Source organism: Crinia signifera, chromosome 12 (assembly GCF_055691185.1).
Source record: "Crinia signifera chromosome 12, ASM5569118v1, whole genome shotgun sequence".
Taxonomy (NCBI): Eukaryota; Metazoa; Chordata; class Amphibia; order Anura; family Myobatrachidae; genus Crinia; species Crinia signifera.
The window spans coordinates 40,863,761-40,887,984 of NC_139228.1; the positions used below are offsets into that span (position 1 = coordinate 40,863,761).

Consider the following 24,224-nt stretch of genomic DNA (forward strand, 5'->3'; position numbering starts at 1 on the left):
TGTGAACAGGTTACTAAGGTTGAGAGACCCGTTTTCCGTTCACACCAATGGAGGAGGCAGTGCTTGGAGCAGCGCCAGCACTAAGCGTTGCCTCCTCCCCCGCCTCCGATGATGCTCTGCTACGCCCCTGGGTGAGGTCAGTGAACCGGCAATATTGGCAGTTTGCTGAATGGATGTGAACAGAGTAGAATGTAGGGTTGCTCCGGGACTGAACCATTTCAAAGTCCCAGTGCGACCCTGCATTTTGCGATATGAAAGGGGTAGAACAGGATTCACACTGTAGAGGTTCCAATCACAGACAATTATATAACTGACCGAAAGTAAAAAAATAAATAAGAAAAGCGATATTAATTCCGTGTTACATTTGGAAGATGTTAAACTCTGAATTGCATATAATATAGGCACGATCCCAGGAGTGATAACTGTGGGCTGTGGTAATGGTTCCAGTGATACAGACTGTTCAGTAGGTTGTGTATGTTATCAGCCTAGCAAACATATGAATATGTATGTATGTATGTATGTATGTATGTATATATATATATATATATATATATATATATATATATATATATATATATATATATATGTATGTATATGTAGGTTTGTGTATGAATGTATGTTTGTGTATGAATGTATATATGTATGTATGTATATATATGTATATGTATGTATGTATGTATGTACGTACGTACGTACGTACGCACATATGTATGTACGTATGTATGTGCAGTTGCTGATTCTTATATATTCATATCTGCAGAAATATACAGTTACCATCTCTACTGGCAGCAATGCCATGTGCCACTGTGCCCGCCATCGTACAGTTCGATTTACGGGTCTGCAGTAAGGGGTTTCCGGTACTTTCATGCATGCGGAATAGCAAAACTAAATATCAGTATATGGGCCACCTCCGAATCAGGCCCATTGGTAGATCTCCGCTAAATATGTGAACTAAAAGTAGATCCCGGGACACTAGAATCTGGCCTCCCCTGTTCTACACCATGCGCCACAATACAATGTCCCCTTATTTATTACCACTTATTTATATAGCAAACACATATTATGCTGCGCTTTACAGAGAATATATGAAGACTCACATCAGTCCCTGCTCCAGTGGAGCTGACACTCTTTTCCATACCACATGTACACGCACGGACAGACATTCTATTGTTAAATTTTGTTGGGAGCCAATTAACCTACAAGTATATTTTTGGGATTGTGGGAGGAAACGCACGTAAGCAGGGGGAACACAACTCCTCCCTCACCTTCCACTCTTCATTCATTTCTTTCATTCTCTTCTGCTGCATGTGATGGGAAAACCAAGGTTGGCAAACAGAAGTACAAACAAGTCCAATTATGATGGCATTAACGTCTAAGATTTCATGGCAGATGACTCACACTGTATTAGTGTGCAAGGTTCCAACAGCAATCCACTGATAAATGTTACCCTCCCATGGTGTAGGGGTGGCGCAAAAAATAACGCTTAGAGTCTAAAGTGCCGCAAATCGAGAACGTTTGAGAACCACTACATTAAGTAACGTGGCTGCAGAATTTTTACAAGCCTATACTTAATTTGCTACTGTTATTTTACATAAATGTACAAACACAATGTACAAAGCACCAACATATTTTTAAGCACATGTACATTGGGAAGAATACACAGATACATACATTGGTTACATCAACAGACACTGGAGAGGAACTGAATGTCTTTCCTTACCTATAAATGACTCCTTTGTCATGAAGAAACATGAGGGCAGAAGTGATTTCAGCACTATAGAAGCAGGCCCGGGCCTCATCAAACCGCCGAGACTTCTGGATATGGAACATCAAGTCTCCGCCATTTACAAACTCCATCACGAAAAATAACCGGTCCTTTTGAAGAGAAAATCGTCAAATACAAGGATGATATAATAAATACTGCCTATTGCAGATGAAGTTACATGTTTACAGCAACGTTATTTCACCATCTTAATGACAGCATGAGTGTAGACATACAATGTAGGGCCAGAGATTTTTTAGCTGGACCAATAGGAAGCCTATATAGTCACCAGGAAGTAACACGACGCTGTAGTGACATTACGGTTCCAGCTGCCAACCTATAAATTCGGTTACTCCCCACAAAATCTACTTTGCTGCGTATTATGATGAGCACAATTTAGCAGACATAGATTTCTAAAACATCTTACATTAAACCAGGCATGTCCAACGTTGGCCCTCCAGATGTTTTGAAACTACACATCCCAGCATGCTTTGCAATAGTTTTAGCATTCTCTAATAGCATAACTGTGGCAAAGCATGCTGGGATGTGTAGTTTCACAACATCTGTAAGGCCAACGTTGGACATGCCTGCATTAAACATTATAAACATTATAAATTAACTTAAGTGAAAACTATATTTCAAACAATGGGGCAGATTTATTAAGCTTGGAGAAGAGATAAACTGGAGATAAAGCGGAGAAAAAGGTAAAAGGAGATAAAGCACCAGCCAATCAACTCCCAACTGTCTTTTTCAAACACAGCTGATTGGCTGGTGCTTTATCTCCTTTTACCTTTTCTCCGCTTTATCTCCAGTTTATCTCTTCTCCAAGCTTAATAAATCTGCCCCAATATTCCAAATAAACATAACCACCACAGTGATAGGGATCTCAAATGGTTAAGAAGTACCGGACCCTCATACATTGGAGGAAGCCATTTTGTTGTATAAATAAAAACTATAGGAATGCAACTGAACAACTTAGTAAAAATAGTGACATCACTCAGGCATGAACTGATGTCACCAGGACTTCATTGTATTAGTCAGGAAGTGCATCAGATTCCACTAGTTTTCATAGAGCGGAGAGTTGCCAACGTTGAGATTACAATCTATACTCCGTATCACATGGACACAAATACTAGGGTTCATTTATTTGTCAACAGCCAATCAATCTACTAGTATATTTTTTTAGTTTGGTAGGGACCTGGAGCACCAGGAGAAACCCCATACAAGAACGTACACATTCCATACAGATCTGCCATGAACAGGAATTGAACTCATGACCTCAGTGCCCTGTAGCAGTAATGCTAACCACTACACCAACCATGTTGCTTTGACCGGCTGCCAAGTGAGGTGTGTATATAGATAGAGCAGATTGGGGTAAGGATGCCATCTCCTGGGGTAGACAGGTACACTTTCTTCAGCAACTAAAACAGTGACACGCCAGTGCAGGGCATTTGTTACAATTAGCCTCAGTTTTATGCAGATAAAATCACAATTGCATAGCATGTATAGCCGTGCTATTTATCATTTTAATGAGCAAAACAGCTGATTGTGCTACTAAAGGTGCATACACACTGTATAATTTTATAGACCAACTTTTTTGACCAATTTTGTTAATTTTGGCCATTCTGAACGAAACTGGTCAAAATATCTTTCAGTGAGTTTGCGACAAAAGACAAATGATGATGCGCATACCCGCCAGTTGTTCATCAAGGTTGTTCGTCAACTGTGCAAACAGCTCAATTATTTCAAAACAAGCCTATAAACTGTAGCTAGATCTTTCGTCTTTCGTCAACATCTTTCGTCCAGGACACTAGGTTCAAGCTAAATGTCTTTCAATGAAATTGGTCAAAAAAAATGTACAGTATGCACCTTTAGGCACATCCTAATGTGCTGTATGCACATACAGTCTATAATTGCAAATGTATGTGCATAACACATTATGCTACACTGGGTGGTGGTGGGCTCTCGTGACCGATAGTCTTGACCCATCCCCATGTTGTACAGTAATTAGGCTACACAGAGGCTCGTTCAGCCTCAGGGACTTTGTGCGGAAATGTATGCAGAGCTTAGCCCCACTCTTACGGAGCTCAACTCTGACGGGTGGGCAGCTTTCCCTAATGTCCTGTATAGAGAGCTGTCCACCGCCGGGAAAATCGGGCCCTACACACATGCCGATGTGTGTAGGGCGACCTAGCTAAGGTAGGTTGGGCCGTTCTGCTCCTCTGTCGCTCAGCACACAGAACGAGCTGTCAGCTCTGTATACTATACTAAAAAAGAAATTGGGCGCAAGACCTAGAAGATATAAGAATAAATGGTCATGAGTGTTCCAAAATTAATAGAACAATTTAGAATAAGAATTTATATATTAAATACGACTCATGGTCATCTTTAACACATTAAATGCTGGGTTGAGGGGGGTCTATTAGAATACACACCCTAGGGGGTGAAAAAAAGCAGCTCCCAGGATAGTTTACTGGAACACTATATGCAACAAATTATCTAGATAAAAGAGAGTGCTGTTGTTCATAGAAAATACAATGGTTTTTATTATCACAATAAATGTATTAAAAAGCAGCTAAAAAATAAGCCATAAATATGAAAAACATGAAAAAAATCACACACATATGATTAACCTGACCCAATGAGTTCGATACGGCAGATTACTAATGATCTGTCCATACTCCTATTGGAACATGTGTAAGTCTCTGTTGTAGGATAGGCAGATGTACTTAGCGCAATTGCACTTACGAGATCTTAATTAGTTATTGTTCATATCCATATATCCATAAACTCCACACAGACATAGGCATTCATCCACACTCACCCCACTTATCTAAGAAATAAAGACGCGTACAACTGAATGGGCTTAAAGGGGACGGCTTATTTATTTTGAGCAGGGGCGGCCTATTTGAATCTAACTAAAATTTATGTCCCTGCTCTAACTAAGGTGGCGGGCAAAGAACGGCATGCAAAATAAATAACATTGCTGGAAAATAACAAAGTAATAAAAATAACAAACTCCGGATCTAAGGGCCAATTGCCCTTAATTGCCAAGGACCGGCCACCTGCCAGCGTCCAAGACAACGGCTCAATTATGAAGCGGACTTTTCAAAAGGGGCCAATTGCCCTTAAGGCCAGGGGGTTGACCTTCTGCTTCTGCCCCTGACCTCGCAAATAGCACTAAGGCAGAGCTCACCACTCTGCCCGAGTCATCAAAAAATTGGGCCACCTGCCCTAAACTACAAATGTCCGCCAGAATTTACGCTATCCGAAGTAGATGATCGTTAAGGTCCAGATGTGGGCCCACCTGGGTCGGTGATGCCCAGATCCCGACATCAACCAGCATCTAAGTGTAAATACAGCTCTAATTTAATTACCGTTCTTTCCGCCAACACAAAATAAGCCGACAACAACTAAACGAATAATGCAAACGACTTCTCAACAACTAATTCTGACTAATAAATGGGGCGGGCGGGAGGGCAACGTTTCCTGAAGCAAGAGGCAGAATCTTCTGGAACCAAGAACATCACCCCATCAATCTCCACCTCTGACCTCAACCAGCCTATCCTGAACCGTCATTCAAATCAGCCAACCCGTCAATCAAGACAAGCCGAACCCTCAAGCCCAGATCAAGTGTGTGAGCTAAGGATTCCTGCCAATAGCCAGGTGAGTTTATGCTGTTTTCAGCCAGACAAGCTGGCTTCTACAGTCTTAAACTCCACACAGACATAGGCATTCATCCACACTCACCCCACTTATCTAAGAAATAAAGACGCGTACAACTGAATGGGCTTAAAGGGGACGGCTTATTTATTTTGAGCAGGGGCGGCCTATTTGAATCTAACTAAAATTTATGTCCCTGCTCTAACTAAGGTGGCGGGCAAAGAACGGCATGCAAAATAAATAACATTGCTGGAAAATAACAAAGTAATAAAAATAACAAACTCCGGATCTAAGGGCCAATTGCCCTTAATTGCCAAGGACCGGCCACCTGCCAGCGTCCAAGACAACGGCTCAATTATGAAGCGGACTTTTCAAAAGGGGCCAATTGCCCTTAAGGCCAGGGGGTTGACCTTCTGCTTCTGCCCCTGACCTCGCAAATAGCACTAAGGCAGAGCTCACCACTCTGCCCGAGTCATCAAAAAATTGGGCCACCTGCCCTAAACTACAAATGTCCGCCAGAATTTACGCTATCCGAAGTAGATGATCGTTAAGGTCCAGATGTGGGCCCACCTGGGTCGGTGATGCCCAGATCCCGACATCAACCAGCATCTAAGTGTAAATACAGCTCTAATTTAATTACCGTTCTTTCCGCCATATCAGTTCAGCTTGAACTGACCCGCCACCAACCTAATTTCGAATACTCCCTCAGCTAAACCTCTAAACTTCTCAATGCGTCTATTAAATTCTGGAAAAACAAATCCATCCCGACTAAAGAGAGATGCACCCCATCCGGCCTGTACAGGGTCTCGTTTCTAAAGGAAATGGCCTCGTGCCTGACGACCACTCCGCCCTCCGTTGCTATAGCCCTGCCGACTACGGAATTGATCCGCCTACGTACCAAATCAATGGCGCCCGGATTGAGTGCATCTCTCCAAACCCTCCTAGGTATAATCTCTGACCAGAAGAAACGGCAAAATCTCCATTCTCTGATCAGGTCCAGCAATAAATTCCTAATCTCAAATCGAATATTGAGACCGGAATTATGCGTGAGGTCGTTGCCCCCCAAGTGGATGATGACAAACATTGGGTAACCAAACGCCCTAACTGACTCATCCAAGAGACCCCTCAACTCGGACCACCTCATACCTCTACGCCCCAGCCAACGGATAAATCGCGTCTCAGGGAAACGTTCCGTATCCGTGGTGACCTGGGACAAGGACAACCAATAAATAAATGAATGTCCCACCATCCAAATCATATTGGTGTCCAAGCGTTGACCTGTAAGTTGAAATGATATATACCGTTAGAAAATTTGAATTAATGGCAAACATCTGGCAACATTTTAAAGGGGGGCCCGGGAGATTCCCTTAAAGGTGATTTTGCAGTTCTATATTAAATTGTTGATAACTATTAGGAATGTGATTTAGGTGATCTATTTAAGACTAATTTGATTATTGACCCACTTGAATTATGTATAATCCCTACCTGTTGTACCTTAATCTACGGTGGGAGGGGGGGGGGTGGGTCACCCGATTTGACTTGAGGCAAAAAACACAAATCTTCCACCAGTTGGCTAGAGCCTAATTTAAGACTGGTGATAACACAAAAAATTCCTCAAGGCCCCTCAAACACTAAAGCGTGTTTGGGCGAGCGGCTACTCCTCAAATGGGCTCACTGGATTATGTCGGCCTGATGTATCGCTTAAATGCACCAGACCGCCATCTTCCGAGTGCTCGTATGTCGACCTGAGACCAACCCGCCGCAGCGGCTGCCGAAGCGGCGCCGATACGAAAAGAGTGTGTCCCAAAGTCGGCTGGAGAAAGACCCTGATGCAATATACAGCGCCTGAAAACCGACCTGAACTGGAAGTTAGTAAGTGGGGACCCGTCGATGTGCATCAGCCAGGCCCCGGGCAATTGAGGCCGCAACTCCACGTAAGCCAGAGCCGCCGCCACCGGACAAATCCGGCGGTCGCCACTCCGACCCAAATGGACCCACTGCCCCCTGCCCGCTACGTCGGTCTTTGAGCGCTGAATCTTGCACCATAAACCGTCGTGGTGCACGTCGACGTGGCCGAACAGCATAGGCGAGGGAGATGCCCTGGTTGCGGACACCAACTCGCCTACTCTGAACGCCCCATGGAAAGCCATGGCAAATGCCAACCTGAAAAGTCGAACCTCGTAATCGTTTGAGCAAATCACTCTTAAGGACCTCGAGATTCGACGCAACAGGCCGGCATCAATCGGCCGTCGCCTGTCGGGCAAAACCGGCCTGGCTCTGGCCCATCCCTTTAGCATCCTGGAAAGCAAGAAAGACTTGGTGATGTCTCTCTTCCCACCAAGACGCAAAAAGAATGATATGCCTGCCAGAGAGCGTCCAACAAAACTTCTGGACTTACCCTCCGTGTACAGGCTCCATACATAGGCATTAATAAGACGCTTATAGCTCTTACCTGTGCCACCCTGTTCCAGCAAGAACTCGCTCCAGCGCTCCCATGAGGCCAGATAAGCTCTAAATGTTGCTGGCGCTAGCGACCGCAGGGCCAGCTCCTCTACCCCTCCAGAGGCACCTGCCATAAAAAAGATGGACATTGTTCACCATACTTCTGGGCTAGCGGCACAAGTTGCCTGAATCTTCCCCATTCGAAACGTGACAATGCATCTGCTACTTCATTAAGTACGCCAGGGACGTGCTTGGCTCGCAACGTAATATTGTTCGCCAAGCACATCAACACTATCCGTGCTAGAATGCGCAAAACTGGGAGAGAGGTTGACCTTAGTTGTGTAATGGATTGGACCACCCCTAAGTTATCACACCAAAAGACAACCTCCCTGTTTCCCAATTCCGCGCCCCAGAGCTCTAAGGCGACCATTATTGGAAATATTTCCAATAATAGCATATTCTTGGTCATGCCGTCTCGTGCCCAAGATTCGGGCCAAGCCTCTGCGCACCAACGTTCCGCATAAAATGCGCCGAATCCGGAAGATCCTGCTGCGTCCGTATATAATTCCAACTCCGCATTTGCAACGGCTGGAGCTTGCCATATGCATATGCCGTTGAAATTATCCAGAAACATTTCCCACACTTTCAGATCCCTCTTCATTTCTGAAGATAGACGTAGAAAATGGTGGGGTTTGCGAATCCCGACGGTCGCTCGCTGCAGCTTTCTACAAAATATTTTGCCCATGGGTATTACTCTACATGCGAAATTAAACATGCCCAATAAAGATTGAGCCTGTCTAAGTGTTAACTTAGCAGCCGCGATGGCATAAGTTATTTCGTCATGTAACCGGTGTACTTTATCTAGTGGAAGTTTACACAGACCTCGATCGGAATCAATTTCAATTCCGAGGTACACCAAATCAGTAGTAGGTCCCTCGGTTTTTTCCCCCGCCACGGGAACCCCGAAATCCCTAAATAACTCAAGTGCTGCTTCTAGTAAACTAAGGCACAGGTCAGAATTCGGAGGACCCACTAAAAGAAAGTCGTCCAAATAATGAGTAATGCTGTCAACTCCCGACACTTCCTGCAGGCACCACTGCAAAAATGTGCTGAAGCGCTCAAAATAAGCGCATGAAATGGAGCAACCCATGGGCAAACATTTATCTATGTAAAAGCCCCCATTTAATTTAAATCCCATGTACCGAAATGCGTTCTTATGCAAAGGTAATAGTCTAAAAGCTGATTCAACATCCAATTTGCACATGAGAGCACCAGGACCAATTTTTTTAATGATGCCTATAGCATCCTCAAATAAACAATAATTAACAGTGCATAATTCATCATCGATGGCGTCATTGACAGACGACCCTCTAGGACAAGAAAGATGCTGAATCAGCCTGAACTTTCCCTTAACTTTTTTGGGCACCACCCCAATAGGGGACAAAATTAGTCCCTCAACTGGTGGTGTTGCAAACGGGCCTGCCATGCGACCTAGTTTTACCTCGGCTTCGACTTTTTGTGATATTATGTCAGGGTGTTCCATGGCCGAGCGTAAGTTTCCCTTACTACCCGTACTAATTGGAGCGGAAACAGGTAATTGAAAACCCTCTGAAAATCCGGACTGCAAAAATATTGCTCCATCTCTGTCCGGATACCGTTCCAGCCATGGTAACATCCTGACCAATACAATTGGAGTTGGGGCTCTATCCAACGACAGGTGCCGCTGGACCGCGGCTTTGTTTTGTCGTGGATTGAGCCCCACCTCCCCCACCAGTTGGAGGTTTTGTGCAATCCTTGATTGCGTGTTGACCTCCGCATCTGATACAAAGGTGCCGAAAACGACACCGGTTACCCAGGTTGCATTGCCCATTATTAAATGAGTAGCACCTACCATGGCCATGTTTCGTATTACTTCCCTTATTAATATTATTGTAAGGCCTGCTCCCATACTGCCTTACCCACCCCTTATTCTCAGGAGCCCTAATAGGTGTAGCCGATTCGGCAACTTCGCCGTATAATTCCACGTCTTTCTTACCAAAATCGTACACCTCCCGGCCATGCTGCTTTCTCCTAAACTCTTCGTCATAGACCCGCCAACCGGGTCCGACGTAAGAGGTGTAGAGTTTATGAATAAGGAACTGGTATCTTACCAGGTTCACATACTCATCCGGATGTGTCTCTAAATAACAGGCCGCAAAAATAAGTATGCCTCTCACCCAATTATTATAAGTACGAAAGGCATCCTCGCTAGCTGGTCCTTTCTTCCTTGCGGCTAGAAGGGCCCGCCTATCTTTGCTTGTTAAAGCAAAGATATCAACATAGCGCCCTTTTCTGATCCTATCCCTAGCCCTAGGACGCAAACCCCGCTTAACAGCGGTGTTTGCGCATTGGACCGCATCGGACTCGACCGATACGTTAGAGGATCCTGAGCTATGGGACCTATATTCCCTACGCCTTTTCCGCCTTCGCCTCCTCGCGACGCCGTCCGAAGATGACTTATCCTCGGAAGACGTCGATGCCAATGAGGAATCAGAGGTCTCATTTCTGCGCCGTCTCTTACGAGACTTTGCAGATCTTTTCCTCTTAGCTTTCTTCTCTACTGATGAATCCTCTGACCCCCCACTGCTAGACCCTGCATTATCCTCCTCTGACCAGTCAGGATCATTCGTGGACTCACCAGTATCAGATGATGCTGCCCTTCTTCTTCTACGTTCACCGCCTCCTCGACTCGACGATGGGCCTTCCATGACTTGTTCCGTGGAATCTTGACCTGTCAATAGAGGTTCGTTAACAACCCCCATCACAGGTGGAACATTCGGCGAAACCCTTTCAGCAGAGGAAATGACATTTCCCCCTCGCGCCGCAGTAATAGTCGGAGCTATCGCTTTGGCTATGAGGTCAGATACTGACTCCAAAGTTGCCGAAGGGGCAGTTCCCCCCTGCCCACCTGTCCCGGTGGTTAACAGAGGAGCCACTGCCGACACCACCGCTGCGCATATAGATGTAAGCGCCGATGTGTCTAATGACACGGTGTTACCCTCTGTGTTCCTCCCTGCAACCGCGTCTGCATATGAGCGACCCGGTTGCGTCCTGGCCCCTTGTGGCGCCATATTGATTTCCCTAGCCTTCTCCGCGACCAACCTTCTCCTCGCTGCCCGTCTAGATCTGGCGTTAGGATTTCTAACCCCCTCTACAGGATTCATTTCAGAATCACTTTGTTGGTCCCCGTCGCTAGCCTCACCTTCTCCGCTTGCAACAGCAAAGGGAGCTTCCTCTTGTGGACCGGATTCGCTGCTTTGCGAATCCACTTCACCTGAGTTACCGCTTGAGGATACAGATTCGGACGAATCCTCGCCATTATCCTGCCACGTAGCTACGGCCGACTTAAACATTTCAAATTCGGCATAAGTTAACTTATGCCTCATGTCCTCAATAAATTTCCCCCTGGGGTTGCCATTATAATTAATGCCACTAGATGGCGCTGCTGCCACATTGCTATTATCTCCCTTTTTATGTGACCTCCTGCTGTTCCCCCTTTCTCCAGCAGAGGGCGCTCCAGGCATTGAAGTGCCTGCAACACCCTCTTCAGCATCTCTGGCTGCAGCCCTGCGGCCATTTCTACATCTTGCTGCCTTTCCACTCCCAGTGCTCATAGGCACTGCACCCCCTTTCTTGCTTGTATTCGGAGCTCCGGTCCCCCGACCGTTGCCCCTTGATCCCTTTGGCAGCACACTTTTTTCCCTGCCTCCTTTACTGGCTGGCGCCCTGTTGTTGCTAGGGGCAACGGGATGTCTATCCCGTCCCCCAGCGCGCCTGCCATTATTTTTACCAAGGGGAGAGGGAGCCGGGCCGGGCTGCATCCCGGCGTCCCCCTCACCCATCACATCCCCGCTTATTTGCGCCGCGGTGACTGCTGCCGGGCGCGACGCCCGGCGCTTACTACATGGCCGGCCGGGGGGAGAAGAGAGCAGCGCTGGTGAAGGGGGAGCCGGAGCAGGATGTATCCTGGCATCCCCCTCCCCGTCCGCTGCGTGGTAAGCTGCGGTTACCGCAGCCGAACGCGTCCCCCTGCGCCTGCTGACTACTCGGGCGGGGGGAGGAGTGACCAGCGACGGTGCTCCTAACGGACCACCGCGCGATCTCCCCCGCCGCCCGTCGCCATTGTAAGTGGGTGCATGCGGCGTCGCGGATTGAGCCCCGTGACGCCTGGCACCAGCCCCATCAACTCTGGGCAATCCCTGGGAGGGGGAAAGAGCCCTGGCGCCAGCATCTCTCCTGCGTGGCGAAGGGGATAAGCCCCTTACGTCGCCGCGCGCAGGAGGCCTAGCCCTAGCCCTAACCTCAGCCTCATCCAGGCTGGCATATCTAGTGGGAGCCCCCACAGAACGCTTGGGCCTGGCAGGCATTATAGAATAGAGGGGATAGAACAGCTAGCAACAGGGGAAGGTATTTAAAGTGGTGAATATAGGTTAGCAGTGATAGTATAGATAACTGGGGTGAAAAGAGATGGGTATAGAGAATATAGAAAGATTAGGAGAGAAATAAGAAGGAAATATAGAATATCGGTGACAGTTATTAACAATAATGTCTTTGTACTCAACAGTCCTCCTCAACGTTTCCTGAAGCAAGAGGCAGAATCTTCTGGAACCAAGAACATCACCCCATCAATCTCCACCTCTGACCTCAACCAGCCTATCCTGAACCGTCATTCAAATCAGCCAACCCGTCAATCAAGACAAGCCGAACCCTCAAGCCCAGATCAAGTGTGTGAGCTAAGGATTCCTGCCAATAGCCAGGTGAGTTTATGCTGTTTTCAGCCAGACAAGCTGGCTTCTACAGTCTATATGGAAATTGGTAAACGTAACAGGACTTAGCCCCAGTTTAGGCTAAAAGCACTCCACACTTTTGATTTATTTCATCACATGTAATATGTGTTATCTCACCCGTCCTGTGTAGTTAGGGGTCTTTGTGGTGAGTAGACGCCACCGGTGATTTTTGGTGCAGGGGAATGACCCTGTTTGTTGCACAGCGTCACGGTCTTAATTGGAGTATATATCTTTGCCGCACTTCTATTGTGCTGACATTCCGGCTGTCTCTGGGTTGCTGTGTGCTCCTGCTTGTACTGAGTACAGCGTTGCACGTGCGCTAAACCACGGTGTCCATTCGGCCACAATTAAGGGTCAGAGGGTGCTGTATAACTGACCGTTGGGTGACAGCGTCTTTTAGAGCCTCGGGGTGATTTGGTGGAGGAGTGTATAAGCCAATATCGGGCGCTCTGCTCCGTCTCCTCTCCTTTGATGGGTCAGGTGTATAGAGACCTTTACGCGTTTCTCCGCAATATACTGTATACTAAGCGAGCGGACAGCACCAGTGTTCTCCGGTGAGAGAACCCTGGCAATGCCGATATTGATGGACACTGCTCATCAATCTTGGCCAGCGGCAGCAACGGGACGCGCATTGCTGTCGCTATAGCCCCTACACACACACTGATGTAGGGGCATTTTCTAAGCGACTTTGCCAAACTAAGCAAAGTTGCTAAGAAAATGCCTTAATATTGGCATGTGTGTAGGCCGTATAAGATGGGCGAAAATGCATACACACTGAGCGATTTTCAGCCCAGTGATTTTCCCATCATCGCTGTAAATAATGCCCAGTGTGTATGCACCTTTACGCTCTAACTGAAGATGTGTGAGATGAACTACTGTCCAACTCGCCAAAACACTTCATTACATCACTCACTTCAGGCAGTAATGTCATCTCTTTCTGCAGGCCAGCAGCTTGCTACTAAGGCAAAGAGAGACTTCGTGTCCTGGCAGACAGGCTTTTAATACCTCCATGCAGGTGTTCACACTGATTAACCTTCTGAGGCTACAGGCCCAAAAGACCCAGACTGAGCTTAATGGATGGAGCCCACCTTCTCTCTCATTCCACGCTTCCAGGATCCCTTCATTCAGCTTTTACAGAAGCTAAAATAGCTCTTACCAAATGATATGACCAATTATGGAGATTCGGAATGACAAACTGTCCAAGTCGTCCAGTGTGTACACATTGTGTGTGATGCGTCATCAGTGAAATCCTCTGTACGCGTGGGGAATATTGGAAAAGAGGGCCGTGTTGCCAAATGCAGCATAGCCCCCAGTGGCGTAAGTATCTGAATTGATTTTGTCTGCAGTCAGCACCGGCTCCCCTCCAGGCTTCTGCTGGTATGAAAACGGACCATCACAAAATGTCCGCCCCCATACAGCAGATAGTTTCTAAGAACTGTCTGCTGTATGGGGGCGGATATTTTATGATGGACCATTATCACAATAGCCCCGCAGACCCCCGGCGCCCGCACTTACACAGCACCCCCCCGCGACCTATTGTTACGCCACTGATAGCCCCCGACATTGGGCTAACATCGGTAATTGCTTATGCACTTGCGAATGCCGGTTCCCGTTGGGTCCCATTGCCTGCAATGTTATGTTGGGTACACATAATCTAATGTGTACCCAGCTTGATTCACTATTCTCTTTTGCCAGTAAAACAGAGTAAAAAGAAACATACAATTACCAAGTGTAACATTAGCATGCACACGACAAGACAGAACTGGTTCCACTCTATCAAGTCTTTTTCAGAAGTCTACTTTTGCAGTAGCCATGTTATATATAACAGAGTAACAGTCTGGGAATGTATATACATGTTAATATTATCCTTTTGTCATATTCTTGGTTTATAGCCAAGAAAAACTCTTTGTATTATTCATACAACGGCAAACAGATTTACTATATTTTTGTTTGGTTTTTATTTATTTTCATTAGATATAAGTAGAGATATCACATAGAGAAATAAGTAGAGCAGCAGTGATAGTAAAACATTGCTATAAAGATAAAACAATAAATCTATTCCACAGCAGTAAGTTGCACGAAAGGTGGTTTTAAAATGTAATCCTTAAATTAATATACTTTATGTTAAAGCAGGATCCTTGGAGTAACATCGAAACATAGAATTTGACGGCAGATAAGAACCACTTGGCCCATCTAGTTTGCCCCTTTTTTAAACATGTTACCTCAAACCATATTTGATCCTTATTTCTTTGTGAGGATATCAATATGCCTATCCCTGCATGATTAAATTGTACTACTGTATTCGTGTCTACCACCTCTGATGGGATGCCATTCCACTAGCCTTTCTGTGAAGTAAATTTTCCGCAAGTTTCCCCTGAATCTTCCTCCCCCTAGTGTCAGTGCATGTCCTCGTGTTCTGCTGCTCCTCTTCCTGTGAAGAATGTCTCCCACCTGTACCTTGTTAACACCCTTGATATATTTGAAAGTTTCTATCATGTCCCCCCTTTCCCTTCTGTGCTCTAAACTATACATATTAAGATCCTTTGGTCTTTCCAGGTAAGTTTTGTATTGTAATTTATTTGCGGGTAAATCTATTAGGCAGCTCTTTTCAAAGCTGCAGTATCTTGGTGGTTTCAGATTCTGGATTTAAAGGGGCAATAATGTTGAATACAAATGCAGGTATTATTGTTCCCTTAAATCCAGCAATCAAAATCGCCCAAGATGCGGTAGCCTTGAAAAGCCCACAAAATGCCTACATTAAGGTTCTCCTTTCCAGGAGAAGACCAGAGAGGGCTTGCCCTCATTAAGCCGCTTTCCTTTCAATGCTGCAATTCATGGAGGGGGTGGTACTAAATGATGGGATTTGCTTTATTTTAGCCCCTCCCAAATGAGCCTATGTATATCTGGTATTTGACTGGCAGAGGGAGTGGGCACGGGGGCCCTGCTAAATGTAGGCAGTTTGCCCACCCTTGCAGGGGGACGGGAGAGGGACCTGATTTTCTGGACCCTCCCGGTCATTCCGGGAGGGTAAATAAATATGGGATGCTAAAATATTGGAAATACCACTCATCAAAACAATAACATAGGGCCTGATTTATATTTGCATGTAAACCTGACTGCATACATACAATTCTGATGAATGGTGCCCTGCACATATGTAGGGTATGCAGTCATTAGGTGGACAGTATCTAGGCTGACAGTCAAAAGGACAAGCAGATGGTCGACATGAGTTTATTTAAACCAACTTGTTTATACTTTACCAGTGGGCATAGATGGAGAATATAATAGTGTGCCAAATATAATTGTGTGCCGAGCGAAGCATGGCAAGCACAGCCAGTCATGCGAGGGGACGCGGTACTTATACAGTGTCCATGTTGACTGAGCCAAAAAGGTGCCACAGAAGCATGCAGGAGGTGGCCTCTTACACAAGGGGCCTCTGGATGCTTTTGTATAATTTAGCAATTGTCACAATTACTACTACATTATGTGACAACTGGAATCAGACCCACAGATCGGATAGAAATGCTGTGAAAAGGATTTTGTGTTAAGCCTCAGAGGTAGCCTTTAATCTAGGGATGCAAAGAACAATCTGTAGAATGCCAATTTTGGGGCTTAACAGATGGGGAAACTCATAAATTACGGCACCTAATATGGAATCTATGGGCTACTGTACTTTATCATATGGTTTATCATGCAGGAAATGGAATGATGCCCTGAAGGTCAGCGGCCATCGAATGATTTAGAAGGTGCCTTAGCTTTACGTGCTCCCTGTATGGGAAGGTCGATAATCAAAAGGTCAAAATGAGTTTTTCATGTTTTTGTTGTTGTTGTTGTTGAGCAGACAGGTGGTATTTCCTGCCGTTCCATCTGCTATGGCGTGGCGGGAGAATAAAACTAAAAACAACTGCCCGGAGCATGGCGAGCGCAGAGGGAAAAAATAAACCCACAAAAAACTCATGTCAACCTTTCGACTGTTGTCGGCCTAATGCTTATGTCGAACTTCCAACGCTGTCGACCTTACCCATTTCAGGTATCGACCTAAGGCCTGTCAACTTCAGTGGTCTACCCAATGAGCCATACCCGGACAGACTACAAGGTTTTGTTTTCACTTAACAGGCATTGTTTTCCCATACGCCATTCATACAGGGGCTTAAGACAAAAGGGCTATGACTTCCCATCCTTGTATTAGCACTGGCAGTAAGCAATGTGTGATATGTACAGTATGAGCCAAATGTCACCTGACCTCACCATGAGTTCAAGTCCTCGCCCTTATCCTGTAACACATGAGCAGAGACTTGTAGCGATCACAAGGCACAGGAGTAAAAATACTTTCACATTCCAAACCACTGCGCTGGGACACGGGATGTCTATTTCTGATGTCAAGAGACTTGTACACTCCAAAAGCAAAACATATCCAGTATAAGCAAAGTATATATTTAATAACGTGCCAGCAAATGCCAAACATTATGTATGCAAAGTCCTTTTTCTGCATATATTCATTCATAGATCACAGGGGAATCAAATATATCATTTGTTTACTGAAACTGGCTGACCAGACCCCCACAAGCAGACCACAATTGTTGCTTCCGCTATTAATTGGGCCTTTCATATCCCAGTCTGATGCTATAAATGGTGATCGAGCATCAATGGTTAACAGCTATGGGCCTGATTCAGAGTTGGTCGCAGGTGCTGAGCATGCCCCCGCAGTAACTGTAAGCGGGAGGCGTGGCTTGAGTTTGCAGAATTCCTGTGAAGCTATTCCCCATTTGTCATGACCACGCCCCTTTTGTGGGTAAAGGTGTGAGGAGGAGTCACTAATTGGCCAGCCTCAACATTGGGAGGAATGGTCTAGCTACAGCTACTGTAGCATTATATCATGAGAGGTGAATACCATTGGGAGGAATGGTCTAGCTACAGCTACTGTAGCATTATATCATGATAGGTGAATAACATTGGGAGGAATGGTCTACATACAGCTACTGTAGCATTATATCATGAGAGGTGAATACCATTGGGAGGAATGGCCTACCTACAGCTACTGTAGCATTATATCATGATAGGTGAATAACATTGGGAGGAATGGTCCAGCTACAGCTACTGTAGCATTATATCATGATAGGTGAATAACATTGGGAGGAATGGTCTAGCTACAGCTACTGTAGCATTATATCATGATAGGTGAATAACATTGGGAGGAATGGTCTACATACAGCTACTGTAGCATTATATCATGATAGGTGAATAACATTGGGAGGAATGGTCTACATACAGCTAATGTAGCATTATATCATGATAGGTGAATAACATTGGGAGGAATGGTCTAGCTACAGCTACTGTAGCATTATATCATGATAGGTGAATAACATTGGGAGGAATGGCCTAGCTACAGCTAATGTAGCATTATATCATGATAGGTGAATAACATTGGGAGGAATGGTCTAGCTACAGCTACTGTAGCATTATATCATGATAGGTGAATAACATTGGGAGGAATGGTCTAGCTACAGCTACTGTAGCATTATATCATGAGAGGTGAATAACATTGGGAGGAATGGTCTAGCTACAGCTACTGTAGCATTATATCATGATAGGTGAATAACATTGGGAGGAATGGCCTAGCTACAGCTAATGTAGCATTATATCATGATAGGTGAATAACATTGGGAGGAATGGTCTAGCTACAGCTACTGTAGCATTATATCATGATAGGTGAATAACATTGGGAGGAATGGTCTAGCTACAGCTACTGTAGCATTATATCATGAGAGGTGAATAACATTGGGAGGAATGGTCTAGCTACAGCTACTGTAGCATTATATCATGATAGGTGAATAACATTGGGAGGAATAATCTACCTACAGCTACTGTAGCATTATATCATGATAGGTGAATAACATTGGGAGGAATAGTCTACATACAGCTACTGTAGCATTATATCATGATAGGTGAATAACATTGGGAGGAATGGTCTACCTACAGCTACTGTAGCATTATATCATGATAGGTGAATAACATTGGGAGGAATGGTCTAGCTACAGCTACTGTAGCATTATATCATGATAGGTGAATAACATTGGGAGGAATGGTCTAGCTACAGCTACTGTAGCATTATATCATGATAGGTGAATAACATTGGGAGGAATGGTCTAGCTACAGCTACTGTAGCATTATATCATGATAGGTGAATAGCTGCAAATCCATTCCCAACTCCCTCACCATGAAATGATTTTCCCAGTGTGCACTGTTTGTGCGTAACCCAGAACCTACTCTGCCTGTGCGATAGGAACACGCTGATCGAACCCGGAGCTGACATCATACGCCATCATACGCCATCCCTGTAAACACAAAAACTTATGAGCTGCTAGAGATCAGAAAAAAAATCACTACATTTTATCGCTGGATGGCGTCATGCATGTGCACTACAGTCCGTATGCATGCGCAGTCATTAGATAAGCATCTGCCTTGCGTAATGGTAGGGCTGCGATCAGGTGTAAATAACCACCACAATCACAGAAGTGCCGCACTAGTCTCATACCACCACTGTGCAGGATTCCCGTAGTCCATATATACAACGCTGCAAATGGTATACGGTCATTAGGTCATCACAGTCAAGGTCAACATACATTGGGTCAAACACTGAAGGTAGACTTGGGTTTGGTCAACCCCGGAAATAGGTCAACATGATTAAGGCTGACAGGGTTGGAAGGGCAACACAAGCATTAGGGCAACAGTCAAAAGGTCGACTTGGGTTTTTCACTTTTTTTTTTAATCGATGGGGAGTGGAGTGAGCCATGCGAGGGGACGGGGTGCACGATACGGTGACCATGCTGACATTCTGGACAAAAAAAGTGAAAACCCCATATTGACCTTTTGACTGTTGACCTAGATACTGTCAATCTAATGTTGGTGTCGACCTTAAGCATGTCAACCTATTTCAGGTGTCGACCTAACCCATGTCAACCGACCTTCAGTGGTCAACCCAATGACCTATACCCAATGCAAACCACTTTGGACGCCTTACAAATAATTATAATAATAATATAATTTGGTGCTAGATTACCGAATAGGTAGAGTAGGCTTTGGCCAATGGGCCCTGTACCTTTTAGGGGCCAAATGAAAACAGATCAAAATAATATTGATTTAATTACAATAAAGCTTTCTTAAATAGTGTCCAAAAGATAGAAGAACAACAACAAAAAAAAGAATCAACTCAAAGAAAGTTTACATTAAAGACTGAAAATACCGTGATAATGTAGTGGGCTCATACACAAGTCCATAAACCATAGACATCAGATTCACATTGTAGTTTCCAGATCATAGACTGATGGTTGGTAAACTAATGCTACGGGGGTCCCTTGGGGTTTTATCTGGGACTGCCGGTAGTATCCAGTATTCAGAAAAACATAACACAACAATCCACTGCAGTTCATTAGATAAAACCTCATGCCTCTATTAAGAACAGATAAAGCTCCTCCCATATCATTTACGACAATCTCCAAAGGGTACTGAAGAGAGTCAAAAAGCTGGCACTGAGTCATGGTGACATCACCGTCTCTGCATTGTAAGTCACTGTTAAGTTTCTGCTCCGGTAGAGACACTCTTCCCTCCAAGCATGGCAACTTAGTTGCCACAAGGCAGTGAGAGAGAGCAAGTCTTTTCTATATATCAACGTCAAATACTATTTTTTATTTGGACTTTAAAATTGTGCTACATATTCTAGAACATCACTTTTTATTCTTAGGTTACAACTTTATGTTGGTAAATTGGAAATAAATGATGGTGCCTTCATTTATTATTACTTCATCGGCCCTCCCCTGTTTTCCCAGGCAGTTGTGAAACACATTTTGTCTTAATAAACTCACACTCCTGCCTCATGTGCACATTGTATTAAAGTTTGTGACTTGACTTTGCGATTGAACTGCAGAATTATTTGTCAGTTGAGTAATGTAAGTGGGTTACAATCAGGTGAAATAAACAGGAAACCAGAACAGGGCTCAGCACTGTGGAAAGGAAACACCCACACACAGACATTCTTGACTGTTAACAAGAAAAGTGAACAAAAGCAAAGCAATGACTCTCATGAGATAGAAAGAATGTTTGATATTTTATATGGAAAAAAAATCTTGCAAACAATGTTCTGTAATACAGGTACACCACCGATTTTCCGGCATGATTGGTTCCAATGCCATGCCGGATTATCGATTTTGCCGGATTATAGAAGGATTTCTAGTTATTACTAATTTTGCACCTTCAGTACATGTCTAAAGCAATAAATAGTCAAATATATGCTACAGCATAATATTAATGAATGAATAAACACAGTAGTGTATGCAAAACTGTTTATTACAGTGTACTACGTGCTGTATAAGCAAAACAGGTATCAGGTATATTTTGAACAACCATTAACCGTAAGTGCAGTATGACTGAAACTCTTGCTGGGACCTTGGATGCCATATCAGCCCCACTGCTGCCTGCTGTGTCACCGGCAGTGTCCTTGGAAGCTGTACCCAGTGGCACCTGTTTATGCTGTGTCTTTATGTGTGGTACTTGCTGGGACCTTGGACGCCATATCAGCCCCACTGCTGCCTGCTGTGTCACCTGCGGTGTCCTTGGAAGCTGTACCCAGTGGCACCTGTTTATGCTGTCTTTATGTGCGGTACTTGCTGGGACCTTGGACGCCATATCAGCCACACTGCTGCCTGCTGTGTCACCTGCGGGATCCTTGGAAGCTGTACCCAGTGGCACCTGTTTATGCTGTGTCTTTATGTGCGGTACTTGCTGGGACCTTGGAAGCCATATCAGCCCCACTCCTGCCTGCTGTGTCACCTGCGGTGTCCTTGGAAGCTGTACCCAGTGGCACCTGTTTATGCGGTGTCTTTATGTGCGGTACTTGCTGGGACCTTGGACGCCATATCAGCCCCACTGCTGCCTGCTGTGTCACCTGCGGGATCCTTGGAAGCTGTACCCAGTGGCACTTTCTCATGCTGTGTGATCTGCCGATATGTGGTACTTGCTTTGACCTCAGACAACATGATGCTTCCTGTGTCACCTGCAATGTCAGCGGAAGCTGTACTCACTGACACTTATTTTATTTATTTGCAGTTTCTTATATAGCGCAGCAGATTCCGTTGCGCTTTACAATAGTAGACAGTGATAAAACAAACTGGGTAACAGACAGACTTGGAGGTTAGAGGGCCACTTGCGCCTATTGCGTGTTACGCCCATGCGCAGAAAGTGTTCCGGATTAAAAGAGTTCATCAACCTCTTTTAATCCAGACAATTTACAATTTAGGTTGTAAATTGTCCCTAAACTCCTTTAATCCGGAAAATCAAAAGTGTCCGGATTAAAAAGAGGTTCCGGATCAACTGTTTCCGGAAAATCGGTGGTGTACCTGTACCTAGAAAATACATTTTCAAAAGACAAAGGGGCAACAATTTGCACCAGCCAATAAGGACAGACAAGATCAGATGACTTGGGTGGAAATGTATAAAAACCTTACTTATAATTACTAATTAGAAGGGACAAGTTGTCCGAAGCAACCAAACAGCTTATAGTTATTATTTATCAAGTACATTCTTTAAAATTATAGCTAATAGGTTTCCACTTCAGATATTAATATCCCACAAATACCACACCACATGCAAAGGGGGGAGATGTAACACACCTTCACCTAAAGAGGACAGGTGAAAAAATTGCCATAGCAACTAGTCAGCTATTATAATTGATAAATGATAGCTCCAAGCTGATTATTTACTTTGAGTAAAGGTTTTACCTCTTTGGTACATTTGGCCTTAGCAACAGCAGGATTTGTGGGTAGTTAACAAGTTGTTGATTTGAATTATCCAATCAGCTATGAGCCCTTTGGCTTTCAGGAGGTGCCAGAAGGACGACTTTCTCCATGGTTCACAGTTTAAACAAAGAAAAAAAAAAGTCTCCATACAAACAATATAAAAGAACGTACTTCGCATTAAATAAATTGATAATGGATCTCAACATACAAAAACTAGGGACCTGCTACAACCACACTAGTGACTCTCTACATCCTCATGGAATTACTAGCTGCTGTGTCACCGTTAATTTGCTGCTACAGTCACAGCAATGAGTGTATTGTACTTATTTGCTGTGCAGACAACAAATAGCACCGATGCTTATAACAGAACGCTTGGCTTCTGCACTTAGCAGAGAATTCTAATAGAATTCAGTAAGCATATGCAGTTATACTGTACCTAACAACTCATCACAACACTGAATAAGGGTTTGTTAGCAGAGCACTATGAATCCATGACATTAATATCTATGCAAATGCTCAGTTATATACCAAAGGTGTAGCTTTCAATACATGTTTTGTTTTGCCTTATAATATAGCATGGGTGTTATGTACATAAGTATAAGTGGGACAGACTCAAAACATTCTAAATATATACCCTAAGTGCACTGGCCCTGCCCTTACAGCACCTACTCTAGGAATCCATAGGTGTAACACACGGGACAGTCAACTTGCTGACAAATCTAAGTACTAAAGAGGTCTAATGGTGACTTTTAAAGCATCTTCAATGATGATCTCAAATTCCACATACTGTAAGATACCTATACATTACACTGAAGTCATTTGCTTAAAGCTGTCAGCAGCAGCCTTGGAAAGCTCCTGATCTATGCTGTACAAAAGTCGTCCATGGAATTCTGACACTTGGCATTACAAAATGAGCACAGCCCTTGTGGTTTACAATTACTCCAAACACATTCTATACAGTAAGCACAGGAGAGACAAGGGCACGAAGGGTCAGCATAGCCCTGACATTTAGTTCAGGCAAATAGAATACAGCTACCGTCTAAATAGAACTACACTGGATTTATTTTTTAAATTCAATCATTTTTATTGAAATTTTGAAATATGCAAAGAAAACTCCCGATATAGACATATGGTGTTATAGACACAGACAATGAATTCCACGAGTAATGAGGCATCATCACATGGTACTTATACATCAATGTGTAGCCAGGGTATTGTTAGTAATACAGTGGTGTATAAAAACAACAGAAAAATGGGGGTAGTATGTGTGGACATATCAAGTAAAATCTCTTCATTGCAGGATATATCAATTCCTATTGCCCAAAGGCACCATTTGGGTTCTAGAGAATACCGGGTGTATGACACACATACATACAGAGTGAAATATCACACCAAAATAAAGCAAAAGGTATGACATTATGGATTAAAATGACTGTACTAGGAGAGATGATCATTGCAGAATCAAATGTCTGGTCAAACAGGGGAAATAGGAAATATAAATTAACAAGCCCACCCAAACGACCCAAAACAAACCTCCCATATAAACCCCCACCCTGTACTACCCACCCCCAGCTGAGGCATACCTGGATCCCTTAACTGTACCCCCCCCCCCCCCCCCCCCCCCCCACACACACACACACACCTAACTATGCAAAATTTCCCAGTACAATCGGTACAGACAAGACTGCCATTGCTATTAAATGTAACAGTCTCAATCCGGCCAGGCCGAAATAATCTGCA

General features: G+C 44.5%; 1 protein-coding gene across 1 annotated transcript in view; it reads right to left on the reverse strand.

Annotated features, from left to right (window-relative positions):
• The window catches only part of PRKCH (protein kinase C eta), a 185,796-nt gene that overhangs the window by 54,677 nt on the left and 106,895 nt on the right, over positions 1–24,224 (reverse strand). The window contains exon 10 of the mRNA XM_083166713.1: positions 1,721–1,875. Coding sequence (XP_083022839.1) covers positions 1,721–1,875 — 155 coding nt within the window. The remainder of the gene's footprint in view (positions 1–1,720; positions 1,876–24,224) is intronic.